At 36.3% G+C, this 22,624-nt stretch overlaps 1 protein-coding gene across 7 annotated transcripts; it reads right to left on the bottom strand.

Annotated features, from left to right (window-relative positions):
- Positions 1 to 313: 313 nt before the first annotated feature.
- On the bottom strand, positions 314 to 22,162 carry LOC126713152 (uncharacterized). 7 transcript variants are annotated; one of them, XM_050412824.1, is made up of 7 exons: positions 21,953 to 22,162; positions 19,645 to 20,575; positions 19,295 to 19,522; positions 17,505 to 19,202; positions 2,860 to 3,069; positions 2,261 to 2,748; positions 314 to 857 (listed from the first exon to the last, which is right to left on the bottom strand). In XM_050412824.1, exons 2-7 carry the CDS (start codon positions 20,396 to 20,398, stop codon positions 786 to 788), a joined length of 3,450 nt encoding a protein of 1,149 aa, XP_050268781.1. In that variant the 5' UTR covers positions 20,399 to 20,575; positions 21,953 to 22,162; the 3' UTR covers positions 314 to 785. The 7 variants fall into 7 exon arrangements, with proteins under 7 accessions (XP_050268781.1, XP_050268782.1, XP_050268780.1 ...); XM_050412825.1 differs by having other exon boundaries at positions 21,944 to 22,162; XM_050412823.1 differs by having other exon boundaries at positions 19,645 to 20,572; positions 21,953 to 22,161.
- Between the last annotated feature and the right edge of the window lie 462 nt (positions 22,163 to 22,624).

Consider the following 22,624-nt stretch of genomic DNA (forward strand, 5'->3'; position numbering starts at 1 on the left):
GTACAAGCCCTATTTTGGCACTCTTATGTTTAAACTTTAAAGGGCACAATTATGGTGAGATGTTGCTTTTAAGTTCATAAGCCTTGCAATAAGCATGATATTAGTGAAATTTTGATTTTTGAAATACTAGAAGTGTTGCTTTAGCGAAATTTTGCACTCCTAAGATGATTTCAACCCTTACTTGGATCAAGGAAGAGATAGAAGGGGGCATTATGCCATATATGTGTAATATAAAGCACAATCAAATTTGAGGTGATACAACCCAGGTTTGGTAATAGAAATTGTAGTAAAAATAGACTAGCCTCCAAGAACGTGACAAAGAGTAGAAAATTTTCGGGAATTAATTTGCTTGCCTTCTCTATTTCATTCTTTGCTTAAATGCGAATTCAATGCTTGGAAATTCAAAATAATAAGCGATAATGATAGGAAATTTGGCAATTCTAACTGGTAAACCTTGCCACTAGCAATCCTAATTGAAGTATTAGCAATCCTTATTTAAACAATAGCTAACAACCTGATCAACTAACAATTCCTATATATGAAAAAAAGCGGGGCAACCAACAAGCATTCTATCCTTAGCAGGCAAGCCTCATCAGCCATCACTTATCTCTGCACCCTTATCAGCATTAGCAACATGCACTCCTTGCAATTTCAGACAAGCTTGTGTCATATCAGAGCCAATGTAGAATAAAAAAATTTATAAGCCACATAACCAAATTCCTCACTATCCATGCTACTAAGTTTCAAAATCAACCACATTGTGGAAGTATCCATGCTACTTAGTCTCAAACTCCATGCCAACCAAAAGGTACCCAACCAACCACAGTATCTGTGCCCTGAGAGGAATTTTTGTCATCCTGTTAAAATAACATCAAAACAAATAGGTGAGCTTAAATTTTATACAAACAAAAAGACTATGACTAACAAATTAAAAAATATACAAAACAAGCCTAGAAATATACAATCAAGTTCAGGAATATGCATAACAAACCTAGAAATATACATAACAAGCCTAGACACAAGACAAAAACACTGCTAAGAACAAACATTATAATCAAAATAGAAAAAAAAAAGTTTTTTCTTTTCAATACACTTGAGTTTGGATATATACAGAACAAACTTGGAAAATAGGACAAAAACACTACTAAGAACAAATATATCATCAAAATAGAAGAAATCAAGTTTCTTCTTTTCAATGCACATGAGTTCAGAAATATAGAGAACAAACCTAGAAAGTAACAAATTGCCTAGTATAAGAAATTGGTTCAAAGCAAGGTGATAAGAGAGGGTATACAATCCTCCAAAGGTCAGAAGTACCACAATAAGACTAGTTAAAGGCTACAATATGGACTCTTCAAGATCCAAGAGACTTGCTGACTTACTACCACCATTAGGTGCAAAAATGAGAAAGGGCTAGCTCAATTCATCCAATCAACATACATAAATAATAAACTATAATGCAACTACTTTAACAATCAATTCAGAAATATGGCTTCAAAAATAAAAAATCCTTCTAGTTGAAGATAACTAATAAATGTTGATGATGTGTAAAAACATTACTCTTATAATTATTCCAAGATAATAACATAAATTTTTTTCTAATTTATTTACATGCCCATGGCTTATTCTAGTGCAAATTTGTAATGTGCCTTCATCCACAGAAGTGAGCGGCTAATAATCCATAGTATGATTAGGGTTGCAATAGTGTTTAGATAACATAACCCTACCCAATGCAAATTCCCAAAATACCCACTTTGTTCCATTCGTTACACTCCACTCAGTTCAGCCATAAGGCCCTTTGGCAAGTGACCTATAAACAATATGAGCCAACTACAACAGTATCCCCTACATTTCTTACCGCTACCATTCCCTTCCCATCCAATCACACATTGTGCATTGAATTGAGACCCATTTGAGATCACAAATGGGTGATGGCCAATATTAGAGCCTAGCAAAGAGAAAAATGAGGAGGAATCTTTCCCTCTTGGTCCAATCAAAACAGCATAAAACAGATAAGCATTGGAAATAGCATATAGGCATCATTGAACCAAAATTGAAGACACTCATACTAGAAATCATACTATTAATTATTTTGCTTTTTTCTTTCAAAGCCTATATTAAACATATGTAACAAAAAGCTCAAAAAATGACATAATGAGAGAAACTTCAATAATTTTAAGAGTTATTCACATTTGATTGATCATAACCCAAATGTGTTGCTAGAATTAATCAAGGATAACCTGCTTGATAAAGTACTTACCCTAAATCCAGTAGAGCAAGCACCACATATTTCTTGACCAAAGTGTGAACTTGTACTCTGTCCAAGGGAAGTTGTCTGTCCAAAAGTAGAGCCGGTCTGCCCAATTGTAGGCATAGATGATTGCAATAATGGGGATGGCTGAGTGTAACTACCAAATGCTGGATTTGTTGCCTGAGATGGACCAGAGTTAAAGAAAGATGATGCTGAACCAAATATAGATGGAGATGAATTAAGAACAAATGTATTTGTTGTTGTTGATAATGATGCTGATCCAAAAAGGCTGGGTGAAGTTGACTTGCTAAAAGGTGAAGAACTGAATGCAGGAGTAGCTGAGCCGGCAAAAGTTAAACCACCAAGGCCGGAAGTTTTTGGTGCAGATTGATTGGAAGGCATTGAGAAAGAGAAAGGACTCGCAGCTGATCGGCCAAAGGTTGGTGAGGGAGACGAACTAAAGAAAATCCCACCAACAGGAACGCAAAGTGGTCCACCTATAATTTCAAATTATAATGTAACATGTTAGTTATGATTCCTGGCAGTAGGCAGTAAGCAGTAAGCACCATAAGAATTTTAAAATTTTGACACATTTTCAAAAAATATACCTGTATCTCTTAATTGATTGTCCTCCAATTTCAGCTCCTCATGACTTTTATCTTTGTATTCATGCAGGGCTGATATTGACTCTAATTCCCCAGCAGCCTGTGCACTGCAGTCAGCTTCAGATTTTGGAGTGTACGCAGTTCCACCAGCTTGATTCCCAAAAGGTGATTGCCAATAGCCAGTGCTGCCAAATGCTGTTGTAGGTTGAGCTCCTGTACAGCAGTTCATAAGGAGAGGAGACCAAGTTCAATGATTATTAAATAAGATACAAAATTAAACATGTATAAGCTAACAAAATTCCTCACAAAAAGATGGAAGCTTGTCACAAAATAACTCACCAAGAGAACTCTGGGCTCCAAATGGAGTAGTGGTATTACTAAACGGGCTGCTACTAAATGCAGAAGTTGATTGGCTGAAGGATGGGGCATTAAAAGCCTCAAAGGCAGCAGTAGTTGAGGCACCAAATGCAGGTGAGCTCGACACACCAAATTTAGGGGTGCTTGAAGAAAATATAGGGCTACTTGAAGCTCCAAATGCACCACCAGATCCAAACACAGGGACACTTGACCCACCAATTGCAATCCCTGTGCTATCAAATGCAGGAGTTGTTGTTGAACCAAAGGCTGGGGTGCTCGCAGCACCGAATGCAGGTGTACTTGTGGCACCAGATGCAGGAGAAATTGAGGCACCAAATGCAGGCCTGCAAAAGGCACCAAATGCAGGCGCATAGGCATCAAATGCAGGTGTGCTTGAAGAACAAATTACAGGACTGCTTGAACCTCCAAATACTCTGCCAGATCCAAATACAGGGGCACCCGACAAACCAAATGCAGTCCCCATGCTACCAATTCTAGGAGTTGCTGTTGAATTTGGGGTCCACATAGAATTAAAGGCAGGGGTGTTTGAAACATTAAAGGCGGTCATAGCTGGTTTACCTGAGATTTCAAATTATAATGTAAAGTCTTACTTATTATTGTTGGCTGTAAGCAGCATAAGAATTTCAGAATTTTGACATGTTTTCAATAATTTACCTTTATCTCCCACTTGATAGTCCACCCATCTCAGCTCCTCATGACTTTTATCTTTGTAGACAGGCATGGCTGATAATGACTGTAAATTCCCAGCAGTTGGTGCCCCATTCTGAAACTCAGTTGTTGGAGTGTATGCAGCTACTCTACTTCCCCAACTTTGACTCCCAAAAGGCGACTGCCGAATGCTAGTGCCACCAAATCTTAGCGTTGTCGACTGGGCTCCTATACGACAGTTCATAACAAGACAAAGTTCAGTAATTAGTGAACAAGATACAAATATAAAGATGTATAATCCTACAAAAGTCCGTCATACAAATAAGGAAGCTTGTCACAAAATAACTTACCAAAAGGAGAATTCTGAGCCCCAAAAGGAGTAGCAGTGGTACCAAATGGGCTGCTACCAAATGCAGAAGTTGATTGGCCAAAAGCTGAAGTGGACTCAACACTGAGAGACAAGGTAATAGAAAAGGAACCAAATATAGGAGTAGTTGAGACACCAAATGCAGGAGTGCTTGAAGAACCAAATACAGGACTGCCTGAAGCTCCAATTGCTCCACCCGATCCAAATACAGGGGTAATTGAAACAGAGAATGCAGGACTTGATGTTGAACTAGAGGTTGGGGTGCTTGTAACACTAATGGCAAGGTTGCTTATAGCACCAGAGGCAGGGATGCTAACCTCAAAGGTAGGGGTGGGCATGGCACCTATTGCAGGTGTGCTTGTAGCATTAAATGAAAGCATGGTTGTAACACTAAAGGCAGGGGTGCTGCTTGCACCAGATGCAGACTGACTTGTTGCACCAAAAGGTGTGGAGGAACCAAATATGCTACTTCCAATTCCAGATGTGATTGTTAAATTATGCATCTATAGGGTCTTGTTCGGGTAAGAGTGGACCCAAAGCCTCCAAGAGAAGTCTTCTAACCAAAGACAGATGAGAGCTATCAGTTCAAAAAAACAACTTAAAAAGAGTAAAGAACACATGTTCAGTAGATAAAAAACTATTTTTGCAAAGAGTACTAAGATGTCCATATGCTTAAGAGATCATATATAGAAGTAGTTACTCTCCTGTAATCTTGTCTTTATAGCCAATTGTAGAGGATGTTCATTCAAGATAAACTCATTCATATGGAAAAAGAATGCAAGCATCCATTTACTCAAAAGTCAATAAATATGAACTTAAAACAAACCAATTTAATACTTTAGTTAATATTTGACTAGCTGTTCAAACTGTAAAGAGGAAACCAACCCCATTGCCAAAATGATAAAATAAAATAAAATAAAAATAAAATAAAAAAACTGTAGCTAGAATAAACACTATTAAGTTCTATTACTTCATTTATGATAATCCTTTCCCTCATAACTTCATAACCCTGTCCTCTATAATTGGCTTTCCCAAAGCAATTCCAATAAATACACAACAACGAAACAATACAAAAAAAAAAAATACCATAATTCTGACAAATGACTTGTCTGGCAAGAAGAGAAATACAAGAGACATGATTCTATGAAACTAGTGAAGAACTTAAAAATTTCCACACAAGACAAACTGATTTTAACAATCAGCCCAAAAGCTTTTGTGCATTGCATCAACTGCCAGTGCATGTCAAACCAGAGTGTCCCAAGAATAAACCCATTTGATATGAAAAACAAAATCCATGTTTAATTCAAACTCTAGCACAACTTCATCTAATGGGAAACAAATAACTCCAAGTTTGTATATTATAGAAAATAAAGATGAAAGAGATTGGAAAATAATAAACCTCTACGGGTGAGACATTGGCATGTTTGGTTGTGCGTGGTTGAATTATGTTGTACTTGTATGGAACTAAAAAGGTTATCGTATCTCTCAAAAAAAAAAAAAAAAAAGTTACTGTAAAACAGTTTAATGTCATAAAAATCACATGTTTTGAAGGAAGGTACATACCGTGGTGAATCGTAGATATTTGGTATCAAAGCATAAACAGTAGTAACACACTAGAATTTTATTTTTAAGGTTGTGAACTGCCTCTCACTGCGTATATATAATATTTGGGCTGCGTTTAAATTAAGTCACTCACATTTTCACAGTTCCACTTAGTCTGCGTGAAAAGTACGTCAATACCAGAAGCGTTTTTAAAATTTATTGGTTGCTTTGGTCTCCTTAATCTTAAATTTCCATAGAAAAGCCCAGATATAAAAAAAAAAAAAAAAAAAAAAAAAAAATAGCATCTGGCCCAAGTTCAATTCAATAACAAATTTTCAAATCCAAACCCAAAAAAAAAAAAAAAATTCTATAGCAAATACCCAAATCAGCCAAGTAAGGGAAAAAAAATCAATGATCCCTCGCAAATATAAAGAAATCTGCCCTTTCGTCTGCTCTGCTCCGATGATCGGCAATCACCTTCCTCCAGACCAGTGGTAGTGGTGCAGTAGTATCTGTATCTCTCTCTATTATTTATTTCTGTCATTCTCTCTCCGTTTTGAATATTTTGAAGTTTAGGAGCTGTTTGGTATATTATTTTAAACGCATGTATTTTCAAAAAAACTGAAAGCGGTTGTTTAATATGGGTACCATAAAAATTAAAAACTGTTGTTTAAATACACGTACCAAATGGAGCTTTAGTAATGGAGTCTTCCTGTTGACGTGTTCTTCTTTATGTTATATCTTTGATTTTTTTTTTTTTTTTTGGAAACTTCATATCTTTGATAGTTAGTTTATTTGAAAATGGTTTAAGTAATTAAGGGCCCATTTGATAATGTTGTTTTAGTAATGTTGTTTGTATTTTTTTAAAATACGTGTAGGTGAAAAAGTATGTAAAAATACATATAATGTTGCTTGAAAACTAAAAATATTTGTTTAAACATATTTACCAAACAGACCCTAAAGTTTGTTATTGTCTTATGGTTTTTTTTTTTTTTAATTACATAGTTTTATTTGATAAAATAGTATGTGTGACAAAAAAAAGAGTAAAAGAAAAAGTGTTAGTAATTTAAGGAAGGAAATCATTCACAATTGATGCATATTTTAAAAGAAAAAGTGTTCAAAATTTGGATGCCATTGCTCAATTCTTTATCCAAAATACTGAAAATTGCACAAAGATGTGAACTTAATAGATATTGTTTCTTTGAACATGATCATAGATTACCATTATAGATATGAGAATGAGTTTTTGAGTGATTTCTTAGCTTTATAGTAGAAAAAAAAAATTTTGGCTAAAAAAAATTTAGTTCAAGCTCAATATAACCGTGAAAGAAAGTAGGAAACTTTGTTAAGTTAAAGTTAATTATATATTAATACTTTTTTTATAAAGAATTTTGTTATAGTATTTAGCTTAACCCCTCTTAGAAAAATTTTCTAGCTTTGCCATTGAGTCTAGTGTTCTTGTAGAACTTAAATTTGGTGGAAGAGCAATAGTAATTGTGCCTTGCAAATTCTATTTTTACACGCCTATCACTCAATGCTCCTATGTAATGGATTCAAAACAATGTGGATACTTATCCAAAATTTGTCACATATCAGCATTGTGTCAAGTCCATTACATGAGCACTGGACCAAAACCTTATCTAATAAATTTAACACTTTATTTCAAAATTAAAAAAAAAAAAAATTAAATCTTATAATTTGGATGGCAATAAGGCAGAGTGTAGGGGAGGGGGATTGGATCAAGGTGCCCCATTCCCTTTTCGAGGTAAAAGCGTGGCAAGTTTGGGACATGACGGTTGGAGATATTCTACCATTCCTAATGAAGTTACTTAAACATCAACAAGACAAAAATGGAAGCAAAATAGGAGGGGTGTCATGAATATGCTAAGAGAGACAAAAAGAAAGTTTTTTTTTTTTTTTTGATAATAGAATATGTATAAAAAATTAAATTATTTATAAGTTGGATATATATATATATATATATATATATGTGTGTGTGTATATAAATATAATTTAATCTCTTTTGTCTATAGAAACACACAAATCTAGGACGAGGCAAGATAAGGTGGGGCAAGCAAATCATGTCCCCCACCCTATCAGTTCTCAAGAGCTGGAAAATCAGTGCGAGATAGGACAAGTTAGACAAAGTAGGGGAGTCATTTGGGTTAATATTGCAAAATCTGAACTTAATTTATGTTATAGATACTGTTTGAACTTAATTGGGAAATTGAGGAAAGAGAAAGAATTTCGGCAACAGTGTTGCCGAAATTCAACAAAAGTAGGAGAGAGAAAGAGAAAAAGTTGGAGAGAGAAAGAAGAGGAATTTCGGCAACGCTGTTACCGAAATTCCTCTGCCCAAATTCTTGTCCGGTCCTGTGTAAAAAAGCAATTGCAGCAATACCATTGCCGAAATAGGGGAAAAAAAGAAATTTTTTTTTTGGTAATTGTGGCAATGGCATTGCTGAAAATGGGGAAAAAATTGAATGGAATTATGGCAATGTCATTGCCGAAAATGAGAGGAAAAAAAAATGTTGTTGCCGAAATCTGGGAATAAATTTTAAAAAAAGTGTTATGTTCAAAATATTTTTATAATACTTTCACAACAAATCACAGGTGATTAGTTATTATTAGTTCAAATTTGATTTTAACATTGAGATTACTTTTTTAATCTAATAATAACAACCTGTCACTTAAAATTTGTTGTAAAAATATTGTAAAAATTGTATGTACCTATCATTTCTTAAAAAAAAAAAAAAAATAGAATTGTGGCAATGGGATTGCCGAAATAGGTGTAGAAAATTTTCACCTATTTTGGCAATGCCATTGCCGAAAATGTGAGAAAAAAAAAAAGAAAAAAAAGAAGAAGAAGAAGAAGGAGAAGAATTGTGGCCATGGGAATTTCGGCAATCCCATTGCCACAATTCTTCTCTCTTTCTTTTTCTTTTTCTTTCTTTCTTTTCTTTTCTTTTTTTTATTATTTATTTTTGTATTTTTTTAGAATTGTGGCAATGGGAATTTCGGCAATCCCATTGCCACAATTCTTTCTTTTTTTTTAAAAGAATTGTGGCAATGGGATTGCCGACATAGATGAAAATTTTCTACACCTATTTCGGCAATCTCATTGCCACAATTCTATTATTTATTTTTATTTTTTTAAGAAATGATAGGTATTTACAATATTTTTACAACAAATTTTAAGTGGCAGGTTGTTATTATTAGATTAAAAAAGTAATCTCAGTGTTAAAATCAAATTTGAACTAATAATAACTAATCACCTGTGATTTGTTGTGAAAGTATTATAAAAATATTGTGAACGTAACACTTTTTTTAAAATTTCTTCCCATATTTCGGCAACAATATTTTTTTTTCCTCTCATTTTCGGCAATGACATTGCCATAATTCCATTCAATTTTTTTCCCCATTTTCAGCAATACCATTGCCACAATTACCAAAAAAAAAAAATTTCTTTTTTTTCCCTATTTCGGCAATGGTATTGCCGCAATTGCTTTTTTACACAGGACCGGGCAGGAATTTGGGCAGAGGAATTTCGGTAACAGCATTGCCGAAATTCCTCTTCTTTCTCTCTCCAACTTTTTCTCTTTCTCTCTCCTACTTTTGTTGAATTTCGGCAACACTGTTGCCGAAATTCTTTCTCTTTCCTCAATTCCCCAATTAAGTTCAAACAGTACCTATAACGCAAATTAAGTTCAGATTTTGCAATATTAACCCAAAAGACTCCAAAGTAGGGAATTTTGTCATCCCTATTATAATTTCAAAAACTAAAAATTAAACCTGGAAATTTCAATAAATAACAATTTAAACTTTAACCCATTTAAGTAGAAATGCATTATGTTTGGAGTTTCATATATGTTGAGGGTATAATTTGTAATCTTTGAAGTCGCAGAGTTTAGTACAATACTTTTTGGAAACGTTAGGGTTTAACCTATTACTTGCAAAATTACATGTGCTATTCGTTACATTCTCAAATTATAGGGCTTAAAATTTACTCTCTCTTTTTCTAGATTAAATAGGCTTTTCTTTATTTGAGTTAATTTCAAATTTTCTTTCATATGCTTTAAAATAAAACGCAAATGTTTCAATGAGAGTACTAACGTGCTCTTTCATAAATTTAACAGAAAGATAAGTAAAATGATACATTTTAAATGATACTTGTGGCGGGCAAAAAGTAAATCGGTTAATTAATACTGGTTTTAATTAAACTACAGTTCACTCACACAATGAATTTATAGAGATAGGATGCAAGGTCAACCATGAAATACCTGTTGTGCAACATGAAACAAAGATCAGAGTTAAATTTTCTTATGCAAAATGGAAATATTCAATTATAAATAGCGTAGAAATTAGTTAAGTGTTCGTCCTTAGGTTCAGTCCGAGGATGAAAGTATAGCTGAATGGTTTCTCTCTTTCTTTTGTTTTTCTCCCCTCAATCTCCCGTCCACTTTGATCCAGGTGCTCCTTGGTTTTATATAAATTAGAAATGATGCATCTGGATCTTACACTTGGTGGGTTGAGATTAGATTTTCTTGATACTTGTCCCATCAAGACCTTGCTAGAAGATTTCTACAACAAAATATGAGTTGTAAAGGACACTGTTCATGGTCATTTCTCCATTAATACAGCCAAATAAGTAGTTGCAGTGCATTTAATGCAGAGGGGATGGCTGCCTTGTCCTTTCTTTTTCTTCTCTTCCTTGTTCAGAACCAAGTTACCTTTGTCTCCCTAGGGATTGCACCATGCTTCCTTCATTCCGGATTCTCGACCTTCCCGAGGTTAAGTAGGAATCCTTGATATCTTCATCAGTAGCATCATCCCGAACTCCTTACTAGTTAAACAAGTCCTCTCCGTATAGTTCCCCTCCTCCGAATTACTCTTGTGGCCTCCATTAACTACCTTTGATCCTTGTCCCCCCACAATACTTATATAAAAATATATGGTCTGTCTCCCTTTCCATTCAAAATCCTTTCATTCCCTCCAATTTTTAATTAGATGAAAGACACATGGCAAATAAACAAACCAAAGGTTGGAAAAAAAAAAAAAAGTCAAATACAACTTTTCTCTCATGTGTCAATGTTATTTTCCCACTAAATAAATTTAGGTAAAATTACATAAAAGACCCAAAGTTTATACCATATTTTAGATTAAGTCTCAGGTTTTTAATTTTGTCAATTAAACTTCCCAATTTATGAAATCATTTCAATTTGAAGCCTTTGCTCATCTATATTACTAAGTAGTAGCAAAGCATAAATAAGTGGGAAACCATTGATTAAACTTCGCATTTCACCTAAAACTTGTTCATAAATGAATAGAGATGGTAGAAAGAAAAAGCTTCTCTTATAGTGAAAAGGAGTATTAAGAAATCAAAATAAATTAACCTAAGTGAAACATAAGATTTTATCAATAGTTTACCATTTTCTCTATTACATTACTATCCAAAATAACATAAATGAATCATGGAGATAGACGTGGTCTCACGTTGAAATAATTTCATAAGCTTGGGACTTTAATTGACAAAGTTAAGAACATGAGACTTGTGGCGGGCAAAAAGTGGAACTAATGGATTAAACAGATTTTAACGTGTTACCTTTTGCTCACACAATTAATTTTAGAGATGGGATGCAAGGTCAATCTATAAATACCCGTGATAAGATAAATAATGATAGCCAGATTAATCTCAGGTGTGATTGAATGTATTCAATTGAAAAAGTCTAGAAATGGATAAGTGTTCGTCCTTAGGTTCAGTCTGAGGAAGAGGTTACAATTGGATAATCTCTCTTTTTCTCTCCCAAATTTGTCCCTGATCCAGGTGCTTCTTGGCTTTATATAGTTCATCAAAATGCATCTAGACTCTACATTTGGAGGGCTAGGATCAGACTTCCTTGATACTTGTTCTATCAAGACCTTGCTAGAAGGTTTTACACTAAGATGTGAGCTGTGTGGGTACTGTTCTTGGTTATTTCCCCATTAATGCGGCCTACTAAGTGGTTGCAGTGCATTTAATGTAGAAGGGATGGTTGCTTTGTCCTTCCTTTTTCTTCTCTTCCTTGTTCAATGCTTAGTTACCCTTTTCCACTTTTGGGTTGTGCTGTGCTCCTTTTAACTCTGTCTCTCGACTTTCTGAGGTTAGGTGGGTGTCCTCAATGCCTTCGCCAATTGTGGCCATTCAACCTCTATACGAGTTAATGGAGTACTTTCTGAGGACATCCCGCCAATACTCCCTGTAAGGTCATAGTTTGAGGCCTAAGCCGAAAATGTATGGAATTTTGGTCCAGTGAGCCCAATATAATGAATTTGTAGAAAATGGGTTAAAGAACTAGGTCCTCATAAATTGGACAACAACTAGTATTGAATTGCATGGTGTTCAAGCACGAACGAAGGATGCTGATACCAATAAACTTCCAGTCCGAAAAGGTTAAATCTAGATATAATGTTCACTCAGAATGATTTAGATTACTTCGTCTTTTTTCTCTCTCTTTTTCGATCCCTTTCTCATGGAGGGTCTTTCACATTATATAGCTGCTCTTGGATCATCTTGATCCTACACTTGTTGATCATCTGAGTCCCTACTTGAGTACCCGTCTCATCAGACACCCCTTTCAGCCTTCTGTGAGTTGTAGTAGCCAATGTAGCACTGTTCAGAAGTCTTCTCCACATAAATGCGGTCAGAAAAGTAGTTGCAATGCATTTAATGCGGTGGTAGCAGTTTTTCCTTAGATATTTTGAATTTCCTTCCTTCTCGTATGTTCACAGGGCGCATTTAGTACATACTTGGACTACATTTATCGTATCCGAGGAGGCATTCCTCTTCGGATATCTTTCTATTCATACCCCACTTGTGAGATTTCAACTGGGAATTCCTTAGTAGCTATTCGTTCCTCCTCGGACTTGTTTATGTCCTCGAACAAGGCCTAAGGCCCAATACACTATTTTGGGCCTTAGTCCTTACACTCCTCGAGGTCTACCTCCTCGGAAATGCCCTCACCCCCTTTATTGACTGTCTTGGATCCTCGTACCCCCACAAGACTTAATCTAAAATCGTTTGTATATATACTCACACACACACAAAATCAAAAACAAATTGCACAAAAGTTTCATACAAAAGAATAAAATAAAAATTGGATTCTAGAAGCTAGCCATGGGGATTATTAATTTATGATTGGTTCGGTTAATGGATGCCCTTAGGCATTTGTTAATGCATAATTTTAAGAAAATTTTAATAACACTTTTATGGAAAATAAAAAATAAAAAAGTTATTTTTTTATTTACCTATAAAATATTTCTTAAAACAATGTTCTTAGGATAGTCGTTAACTTTTTCCATTTATAATTAATGTTTATTAGTTATTATACACACTTTTACACGACTGTACACACTCGAGATCGGAATTGAAATGGTGACTTAAGTCATGATTTCAATTCAAATTTCACGCGTGTACAAACCTTCCTTTCACCTTCTTAGAATAATCCTTGGCCATGGTAAATATCATGAGCTTAAGGACTTCACATAAAGGAATAGACGATGGCAAACCAAACATAGGGGAAGTTCATATTGAAGAACCCACCCAACCAAGACTTGGAAACATTTTCAAGAATTATGAGCCTCCCTGTAGTAAGCCCTCTATGTATTATCAATGTTTGATGCAAGGAAATTATTGATCTCAAGAATATATAGCTGGTATTCTCTCCTCTCTAATGCTGTGTTTGGAAGTTTGGAGGGAGAGGAGAGTAGAGGGGAGGAAAGTAGAAGGGAATGGTTATTCTCTACCTTATTTGGATTTTTTAAAATTAAGTAAGGAGGAGAGGAATAATTAGACTTTTCATAATTTGTAATTTTGTTAATATAGTAAGGGTAAATTGAGTAATTTATTTGGTCAAGCATTTCTATACTCCACTTTCCCTTCAAATCTCTCCAATTTGGGAGAATTAAAAATGAGGGGTTAGAAGTAATTAGAACCCCTCCAAACCCTTCCAAATCCCTCCCCCTCCACCCTTAAAAAAATCAAAACATGATAATTTAACTTACTTCCTCCCTCTACTTTATTTCCCTCTACTCCCCCTCCATGCAAACAAAATATAAAAGTAGCTTCAGGAACGGGGAAGGATACCACTGTAGAATCCAGAAATCTCTACCAAAAGATAGAAAGCTTAGCAACACAACAGCCAATTTGCCACCTGAATGCCCTAATGTGTTTAACTATTAATTGTACATGACTATAGAAAACTTATTTTGACCCATCAAAAGATCCTAGAACACCTTTGATCAGAATTTTTGGCAGACAAATTTATCGAGTACGCATGGCCATGCGCTTCAAAGCAGGATCAACAAATGAAAAATAGTTGTTAACGCACTTTATTATTAACTTAGTTATATTTGAAGCACCTTTATCCTTTTTTTTGAGACAGGAAGTAATGAATTAGTTACTTGTATTAGATGTAACCAGTGTTAGTTTGACACTTGGCAAGAAACTAATGGCTGTTAGTTGTAGAACAGATTATATAAGTACTCTTGTACTCTCATTTTAGTGATGAATTTTTGAGAATTAGTGATTTTAAGCCTTTATTCTTTTTTTGAAGCACCTTTATTCTTTTTTTGAGACAGGAAGTGATGAATTAGTTACTTGTATTAGATGTAACCAGTATTAGTTTGACACTTGGCAAGAAACTAATGGCTGTTAGTTGTAGGACAGATTGTATAAGCACTCTTGTACTCTCATTTTAGTGATGAATTTTTGAGAATTAGTGATTTTAAGCCATTGTGTGCTTTTCATTGGAACTTAGTGTTCTTGTAGAGGTGCCTAACCACCTACTAAATGTTCTAAGCAACTTCCATTGCTAAACAAAACTAAAAACAGTTCAGCCTACACACATTCCCTACACCAGAAGGTTTTATTGATTATATATTAAACAAGTACAAGTGCCCTTTGATTATATACATAGAGGGTTGTCAAATGTCAAGTTCGTGGGAATCCCACAAAAGATGCGGATTCACAAATGGAAGAGGATAAAAAACACACTTCTCTGAACTTAGGTCAGCTGCACAGCCTCTTCTAGTGCCAGCACATCAGCACTTCTGAAGTATTAGCTTCTCAGTATATGATATCTGACTTCAGCTTGCCAAGAGGTTCCCGTACCTTAACTCTAGCTGCAAGAAGTGAAGAGAAAATTATAAATTGACTTAAAAAAAAGTTGACATCAAGATGTTCAGCGATGCTTCCACTGGAATGGCTCTTGCAGTTGCCTCCAACTACACCTATTGAGAAGACTAAAAAGACTAGTCACCCTTAACTTCCTCTTGTGCTGGTGCATCTACGATGGTGTCGGTAGCTTGGTTGGGCAGAGGGATAGGCGCCTCTTCTGGAGCAGTAGAAACTGAGTAAAGAAACTGTCAAGAATTATATATACCTTAAAGCAACAAATTTATTCAACATTGGTCTTGTGACCCAGAATTAGACAACATGAGCATGAAATTGCAGGCACTATAACAAGAAGCAACTTACATTTACAAAATCATATAATACTCGCATTCACTAAATAAGACAACAAGAGTAGTTATACACCAACCAATGAATTGTCACAAACAAACTACAATATTTTAATTGTGGCTCATAAAGACTATGCCATAAGTGTCTACTTGTTAATATATATATATATATATATATATATATGTATATTGGTAAACTGGATAATTTCATTAACTAAGATAAGGAAGCAGTAACAGCTTGGTCAGGACAGAGCCTGGTACAATAATGGCCATAAAGGTCCGAGAGGAAAAATTCCAACAAACATGAGACTTTAAGAAGCTATACCCAATAATTTGGGAAAAAAATGATGGCTAGCTAATAAGCTGTAATAAATAGACACAAATGAATAGCATTATTAAGCTTCTTCAATCTTTGCTCAAGTGTAAATTATATAACAAAAAGAAGAATTTTATGAAAGCCAAATTTGCCAAAGTAGTACTTCACACTAAATTTATTTGTATTTGTTGTGAAAATCAGGTTACACAAGATTAAAGAAGAGAGAAGATAGAAATCAACACAAAGAACTTAAGTGGTTTGGCAATGTGCCTTCGTCCATGGGAGCGGGCAACTAATAATCCACTAAATGAGAAATTAGGGTTACAACAGTGTTTATATATATCATAACCCTACCCGGTGCAAATTCCCAAAATACCCACTCTGTTTCTCTTGTTATGCTCCGTTCAGCCCATAAGGCCCTTTGGCTAGTGGCCTTAAAACAAGTATGAGCTAACTCCTATAGTATCGACAACATTTCTTGCCTCTTACGTCCTGTTCCCATCCGATCATACATTGTGCATTAAATCAAGACCCATTTGAGATAATAAGTTGGTGATGACCAATATAGAACCTAACAAAGAGAGAAAAATGGGAAGGAATCTTTTCCTCTTGCTCCAATCAACGCAGCATAGCACAGATGAGTATTGGAAATAGCATATAGGCATCATCGAACCAAAATTGAAGAAACTCATACTAGAAATCATATTATTAATTATTTTCCTATTTTCTTTCAAAACCTACATTAAACAAATGAAACAAAAAGCTCTAAAAATGATATAATGAGAGAAACTTCAATAAATTATAGAGCTATTTGCATTTCATTGATTGAAACCTAATGAGTTGCTAGAATTAATAAGGGGCTATGTGCTCAAAGAAGTACTTACTCTAAATCCAGTAGAGGAAGCACTAGATTCCTTGACCAATGGGAGAACTTGTACTCTGCCCAAGGGAAGTTGTCTGTCCAGAAGTAGAGCCTGTCTGCCTGATTGCAGGCGTAGATGATTGGAATAGTGGGGATGACTGAGTGTACCTACCAAATGCTGGATTTGTTGCCTGAGATGGACCAGAGTTGAAGAGAGATGATGGTGAACCAAAAATAGATGGAGATGAACTAAATCCAAATACATTTGTTGTTGATAATGATGTTGATCCAAAAAGGCTGGATGAAGTTGACGTGCTAAAAGGTGAAGAACCGAACGTAGGAGTAGCTAACCCTGCAAAAGTTAAACCACCAAGGCTAGGACTTGCAGCTGATTGGCCATATGTTGGTGAGGGAGACAAACCAAAGCAAATCCCACCAGCAGGAAGATGAAGTGGTCTACCTGAATTTTAAATTATAATGTAAAGTGTGAGTTATTATCACTGGCAGTAAGCACCATAAGAATTGTTAAATTTTGACCCATTTAAAAAAATGTACTTTTATCTCCCAATTGATGGTCCTCCCATCTCAGCTCCTCATGACTTTTATCTTTGTATTCAGGCATGGCTGATATTGATTCTAATTCTGCCTGTGCACAGCCGTCTGCTTCAGATGTTGGAGTGTACGCAGCTACTCTACTTCCCTCACGTTTACTCCCAAGCCCAAAGCCAGTGCTACAAAATGTTGTTGTAGGTTGAGCTCCTGTACAGTAGCTCATAAGGAGAGGAGACCAAGTTCAATGATTATTAGTGTGTATTTGGCATCAGCTTATTTAACTTTTTGCTGATTGTTTTTGCTGAAAATATGTTAAAGTATGCTTGTACTTTGAAAAAGTGAGGTTTTAAAAAATTGTACATAAAAGTTAAGAGTTATCAAAAAAGCTGGACACAAAACGACATTGAATAAGATACCAAATTAAAGATGTATAACCTAACAAAATTCCTCACAAGAACAAAGAAACTTGGCACAAAATAACTCACCAAAGGGAGAACTCTGGGCTCCAAACGGAGTAGTGGTGGTACCAAATGGGCTGCTACCAAATGCTGAAGTGGACCCAAAGCTGAAGGATGGTGCATTTGAAGCCCCAAAAGCAGGTGTAGTTGAGGCACCAAATGCAGGAGTAGTTAAGGTACCAAGTGCAGGCGTAGTTAAGGTACCAAGTGCAGGCGTGCTTGAGACACTAAATGCAGTCATGCTCGACGCACCAAATGCAGGTGTGCTTGAAGAACTAGATATAGGACTGCTTGAAGCTCCAAATGCTCCACCAGATCCAAATACAGGGGCACTTGACACACTGAATGTCGTCCCTTTGCTACCAGATGCAGGAGTTACTGTTGTACCAAAGGCTGGGGTGCTCATAAAACCAAATGCAGGCATGCTCGAAGCCCCAAAAGCAGGCGTAGTTGAGGCACCAAATGCAGGAGTAGTTAAGGTACCAAGTGCAGGCGTGCTTGAGATACTAAATGCAGTCATGCTCGACGCACCAAATGCAGGGGTGCTTGAAGAACTAGATATAGGACTGCTTGAAGCTCCAAATGCTCCACCAGATCCAAATACAGGGGCACTTGACACACTGAATGTCGTCCCTTTGCTACCAGATGCAGGAGTTACTGTTGTACCAAAGGCTGGGGTGCTCATAAAACCAAATGCAGGCATGCTCGAAGCCCCAAAAGCAGGCGTAGTTGAGGCACCAAATGCAGGAGTAGTTAAGGTACCAAGTGCAGGCGTAGTTAAGGTACCAAGTGCAGGCGTGCTTGAGATACTAAATGCAGTCATGCTCGACGCACCAAATGCAGGGGTGCTTGAAGAACTAGATATAGGACTGCTTGAAGCTCCAAATGCTCCACCAGATCCAAATACAGGGGCACTTGACACACTGAATGTCGTCCCTTTGCTACCAGATGCAGGAGTTACTGTTGTACCAAAGGCTGGGGTGCTCATAAAACCAAATGCAGGCATGCTCGAAGCCCCAAAAGCAGGCGTAGTTGAGGCACCAAATGCAGGAGTAGTTAAGGTACCAAGTGCAGGCGTGCTTGAGATACTAAATGCAGTCATGCTCGACGCACCAAATGCAGGGGTGCTTGAAGAACTAGATATAGGACTGCTTGAAGCTCCAAATGCTCCACCAGATCCAAATGCGGGGGCACTTGACAAACCAAATGTTGCCCCTTTGCTACCAAATGCAGGAGTTGCTGTTGTCCCAAAGGCTGGGGTGCTCGTAGCACCAAATGCAGGCATGCTCAAAGCCCCAAAAGCAGGCGCAGTTGAGGCACCAAATGCAGGAGTAGTTAAGGTACCAAACGGAGGCATGCTTGAGACACTAAATGCAGTCATGCTCGATGCACCAAATGCAGGGGTGCTTGAAGAACTAGTTATAGGACTGCTTGAAGCTCCAAATGCTCCACCAGATCCAAATGCAGGGGCACTTGACACACCGAATGTCGTCCCTTTGCTAACAAATGCAGGAGTTGCTGTTGTACCAAAGGCTGGGGTGCTTGTAGCACCAAATGCAGGTGTGCTTGAACCTCCCAATGCTCTGCCAGATCCAAATACAGGGGCACTTGACACACCAAATGCAATCCCTATGCTACAAAATGTAGGAGTTTCTGTTGAAATAAAGGTTGGGGACCTTGGGGTGCACGTAGCACTAAAGGCAGAGGTGGTCATAGCAGGTCCACCTGAAATTTCAAATTATAATATAAAGTCTTATTATAGTTGGCTGTAAGCACCATAAAAATTTTAGAATTTCGACACATTTTAAAAAATGTACGTTTATCTCCCAATTGATAGTCCTCCCATCTCAGCTCCTCATGGCTTTTATCTTTGTATACAGGCATAGCTGATATTGACTCTAATTTCCCACCAGCCTGTGCACCAGCACTACTGTCTGCTTCAGTTGTTGGAGTGTAAGCAGCTACTCTACTTCCCCCACGTTGACTCCCAAAAGGTGACTGCTCAATGCCAGTGCCACCAAATGCTGGTGCTGTAGATTGTGCTCCTGTACAACAGCTCATATGGAGACAAATTTCAATAATTATTGATTAAGATACAAAAATAAATATGTATAATCCTACAAAAGTCTACCATACAAATAAGGAAGCTTGTCACAAAATAACTTACCAAAAGGAGAATTCTGAGCTCCAAAAGGAGTGGCAGTGGTACCAAATGGGCCGCTACCAAATGCAGAAGTCGATTGGCCAACAGCTGAAGTGGAACCAACACTGAAAGATGGGTTACTAGAAGCCCCAAAAGCAGAAGCACTAAAGGAACCAAATGCAGGAGTAGTTGGGACACCAAGTGTTGGCATGCTTGAGGCACCAAATGCAGGAGTGCTTGACGAACCAAACATAGAAGTACTAGATGAACCAAATATAGGGCTGCTTGAAGCTTCAATTGCTCCACTAGAACCAAATACAGGGGTAATTGACACAAAGAATGCAGGACTTGCTGTTGAACTAAAGGTTGGGGTGCTTGTAACACTAAAGGCAAGGGTGCTCATAACACCAAATGTAGGTATGCTTGCAGCACTAATTGCAGGAGTTGATTGGCCAAAATCTAAAGTGGACCCAACACTGAAGGAAGGGACACTAGAAGACACAAAAGCAGGAGTACTTAAGGCACCACATGTTGGTGTGCTTGAAGAACCCAATATAGAAGTACTGGATGAACCAAACATAGGACTGCTTGTAGCTCCAAATGCTCCATCAGATCTAAATACAGGGACACTCAACACAATGACTTCAATCCTTGCAGGACTTGTTGAACTAAAGGTTGGGTTGCTCATAATGGTAAAGGCAGGGGTGCTCATTACGGCAAAGGCAGGGGTGGTCATAGCACCAATGGCAGGTGTACTTGTAGCAATAAATGAATTCATGGTTATAACACTAAAGGCAGGGGTGCTACTTGCACCAGATGCAGACTGACTTGTTGCACCAAGAGGTGTGGAGGAACCAAATATCCTAGTTCCAAATTCCAGATGTGATTATTAATTTGTGCTTCTAAAGGGTCTTGTTTAAGTAAGAGTTGACCCAAATCCTCCAACAGAAGTCTTCTAACCAAAGAAAGATGAGAGCTATCAGTTCAAATAAAAACTTAAAAAGAGAAAAGAACACATGTTTAGAAGATAAAAAACTATTTTTGCAAATAAGATGTCCATATGCTCAGGTCATATAAGTAGTTACTCTACTGTAATCCTGTCTATATAGCAAATTGTGGAGGACGATCATTCAAGATAAACTCATTCACATTAAAAAAAGAATGCAAGCTTCCATTTACTCAAAAGTCAATAAATATGAGCTGAAAATAAACTAATTTAATGCTCTAGTTCATATTTGACAAGTTGTTCAAACTTCAAACTGTAGAGGACAAACCAACCACATCACCAAAATGATAAATAAGAGAAGCTGTATCTAGAATAAATGATACCTCTTCTAATTATTAAGTTCTATTACCTCATTTATGATATTCCCTTCCCTCATAACTTCATACCACTGTCCTCTATAATTGACTTCCAACAAAATTCCAATATATAAACACAACCACGAAATATACGACAGACACCATAAATCTGACAAAAAACTTGTCCAGCAAGAAGGTTGTACAAGAGACATGATCCAGCGAAACTTAAAATTTTCCACCCAAGACATACTGATTTTAAACAATCATCCAAAAGCTTTTGTGCATTGCATCAACTGCCAGTGAACATCGAATCAGAGTGTCTCAAGATGAATAACAAAATCCACGTTTTTTCAACTCTATAACAACTTCATAGCATGGGAAGATAAACCCAAATGCCAAGAATTATTAGGTTACATATTAATGATTTTAGTTCCATCAAAGCTCAGCCCAATTGTACAAAAAAAAGGAGGCCAAGTCAGGAACTGTTATAGTACTTTTTGAGGTGGCATTATTGGGTTGCTCTCTAGCTCAGAAGAGGGCAGCAAAGCTATTACAATGGATCGATTTTCCACGGGAGATAGCATATGATGATTTAAGATCATATGTACATGGTAAAGAGGAGTGCTTTCCCACAGAATAATTATGAAATTTGTATATCATGGAAAATAAAGATGAAAGTTTTCTGAAGATGGGAGAGTAATAAACCTCTCCGGATGAGACATGGAATATTTGGTTGTGGTTTAATGTGATACCAAGAGAAAAATCAACAAAAAAATTATTTAGTTTCTTATAATAACAAGCTTAGTCTATAAAGTCAATTTGATTAGCTTTTTTCCTTGTCATCTGTCAACTTGAAGTAATGACATCTATTAAGTTTTGCTTGCAGAACAACAATTATTGAGTAAAGTATAAGATATAATCATAAAGAAGAAAGTGATAACTCTTGGCATGCATTTGATTTGGGTTTATGATTGTGAAAATGTCTAAGAAGAAGAAGAAGAAGAAGAAGAAGAAGAAGTACTTCTCTTACCACCGAATGACTATGATGACGATGAAGTAGCAAAAGCAGGAGTAGAAGAAGACGCTTCCAGAGCAGACATTATTGAATTGAGAGAAGAAAGTAAAGCAGCGAAGAAGATGGTGGACTGGAGTGGAGGGAACAGGGAAGTGTTTGGTGTTGGTACTAAAAAAATTCTTTTCTTGAGACTTCTTTTTTTTTGGATTAGCTTTTCTTGAGACTTATGAGTTAAGGCTTGGGGTTAAGTATTACAGAGTACAGACTGGACTCATTTTCCATGCTTTTTGGGCCACTATCATTATTGTGTTATGGGTTTTACTGACGTCTACCTGGTAAAGAAATTAGTAAACCATTTTATGTAACCTTTTAAGAAAAAATGAAAAATTTATTAATTTTTTTTATACAGTTTTTCAATTTGAATTTTTTTTTTTCAATAATGGATAATGAATATATATTATATACCTTGAGGATATACATTAACCAAACCTTTTGTTTTATTGGGTGTTGTAAATGATAATACATCTTTTTGTGTTGTTTTATGTCCCCAATTACATACCTATAAAAAAAACTTGTCATATCCCAAGCTTTTCGGCTGAAATTACACAAAGTTCTTGAAAGCAATAATATATTTAACAAAGAAAGGCAAAAATTTGGCCCAAGTTATATAAAAATAAAGGGTAAATT

Source organism: Quercus robur, chromosome 2 (assembly GCF_932294415.1).
Source record: "Quercus robur chromosome 2, dhQueRobu3.1, whole genome shotgun sequence".
Taxonomy (NCBI): domain Eukaryota; kingdom Viridiplantae; phylum Streptophyta; class Magnoliopsida; order Fagales; family Fagaceae; genus Quercus; species Quercus robur.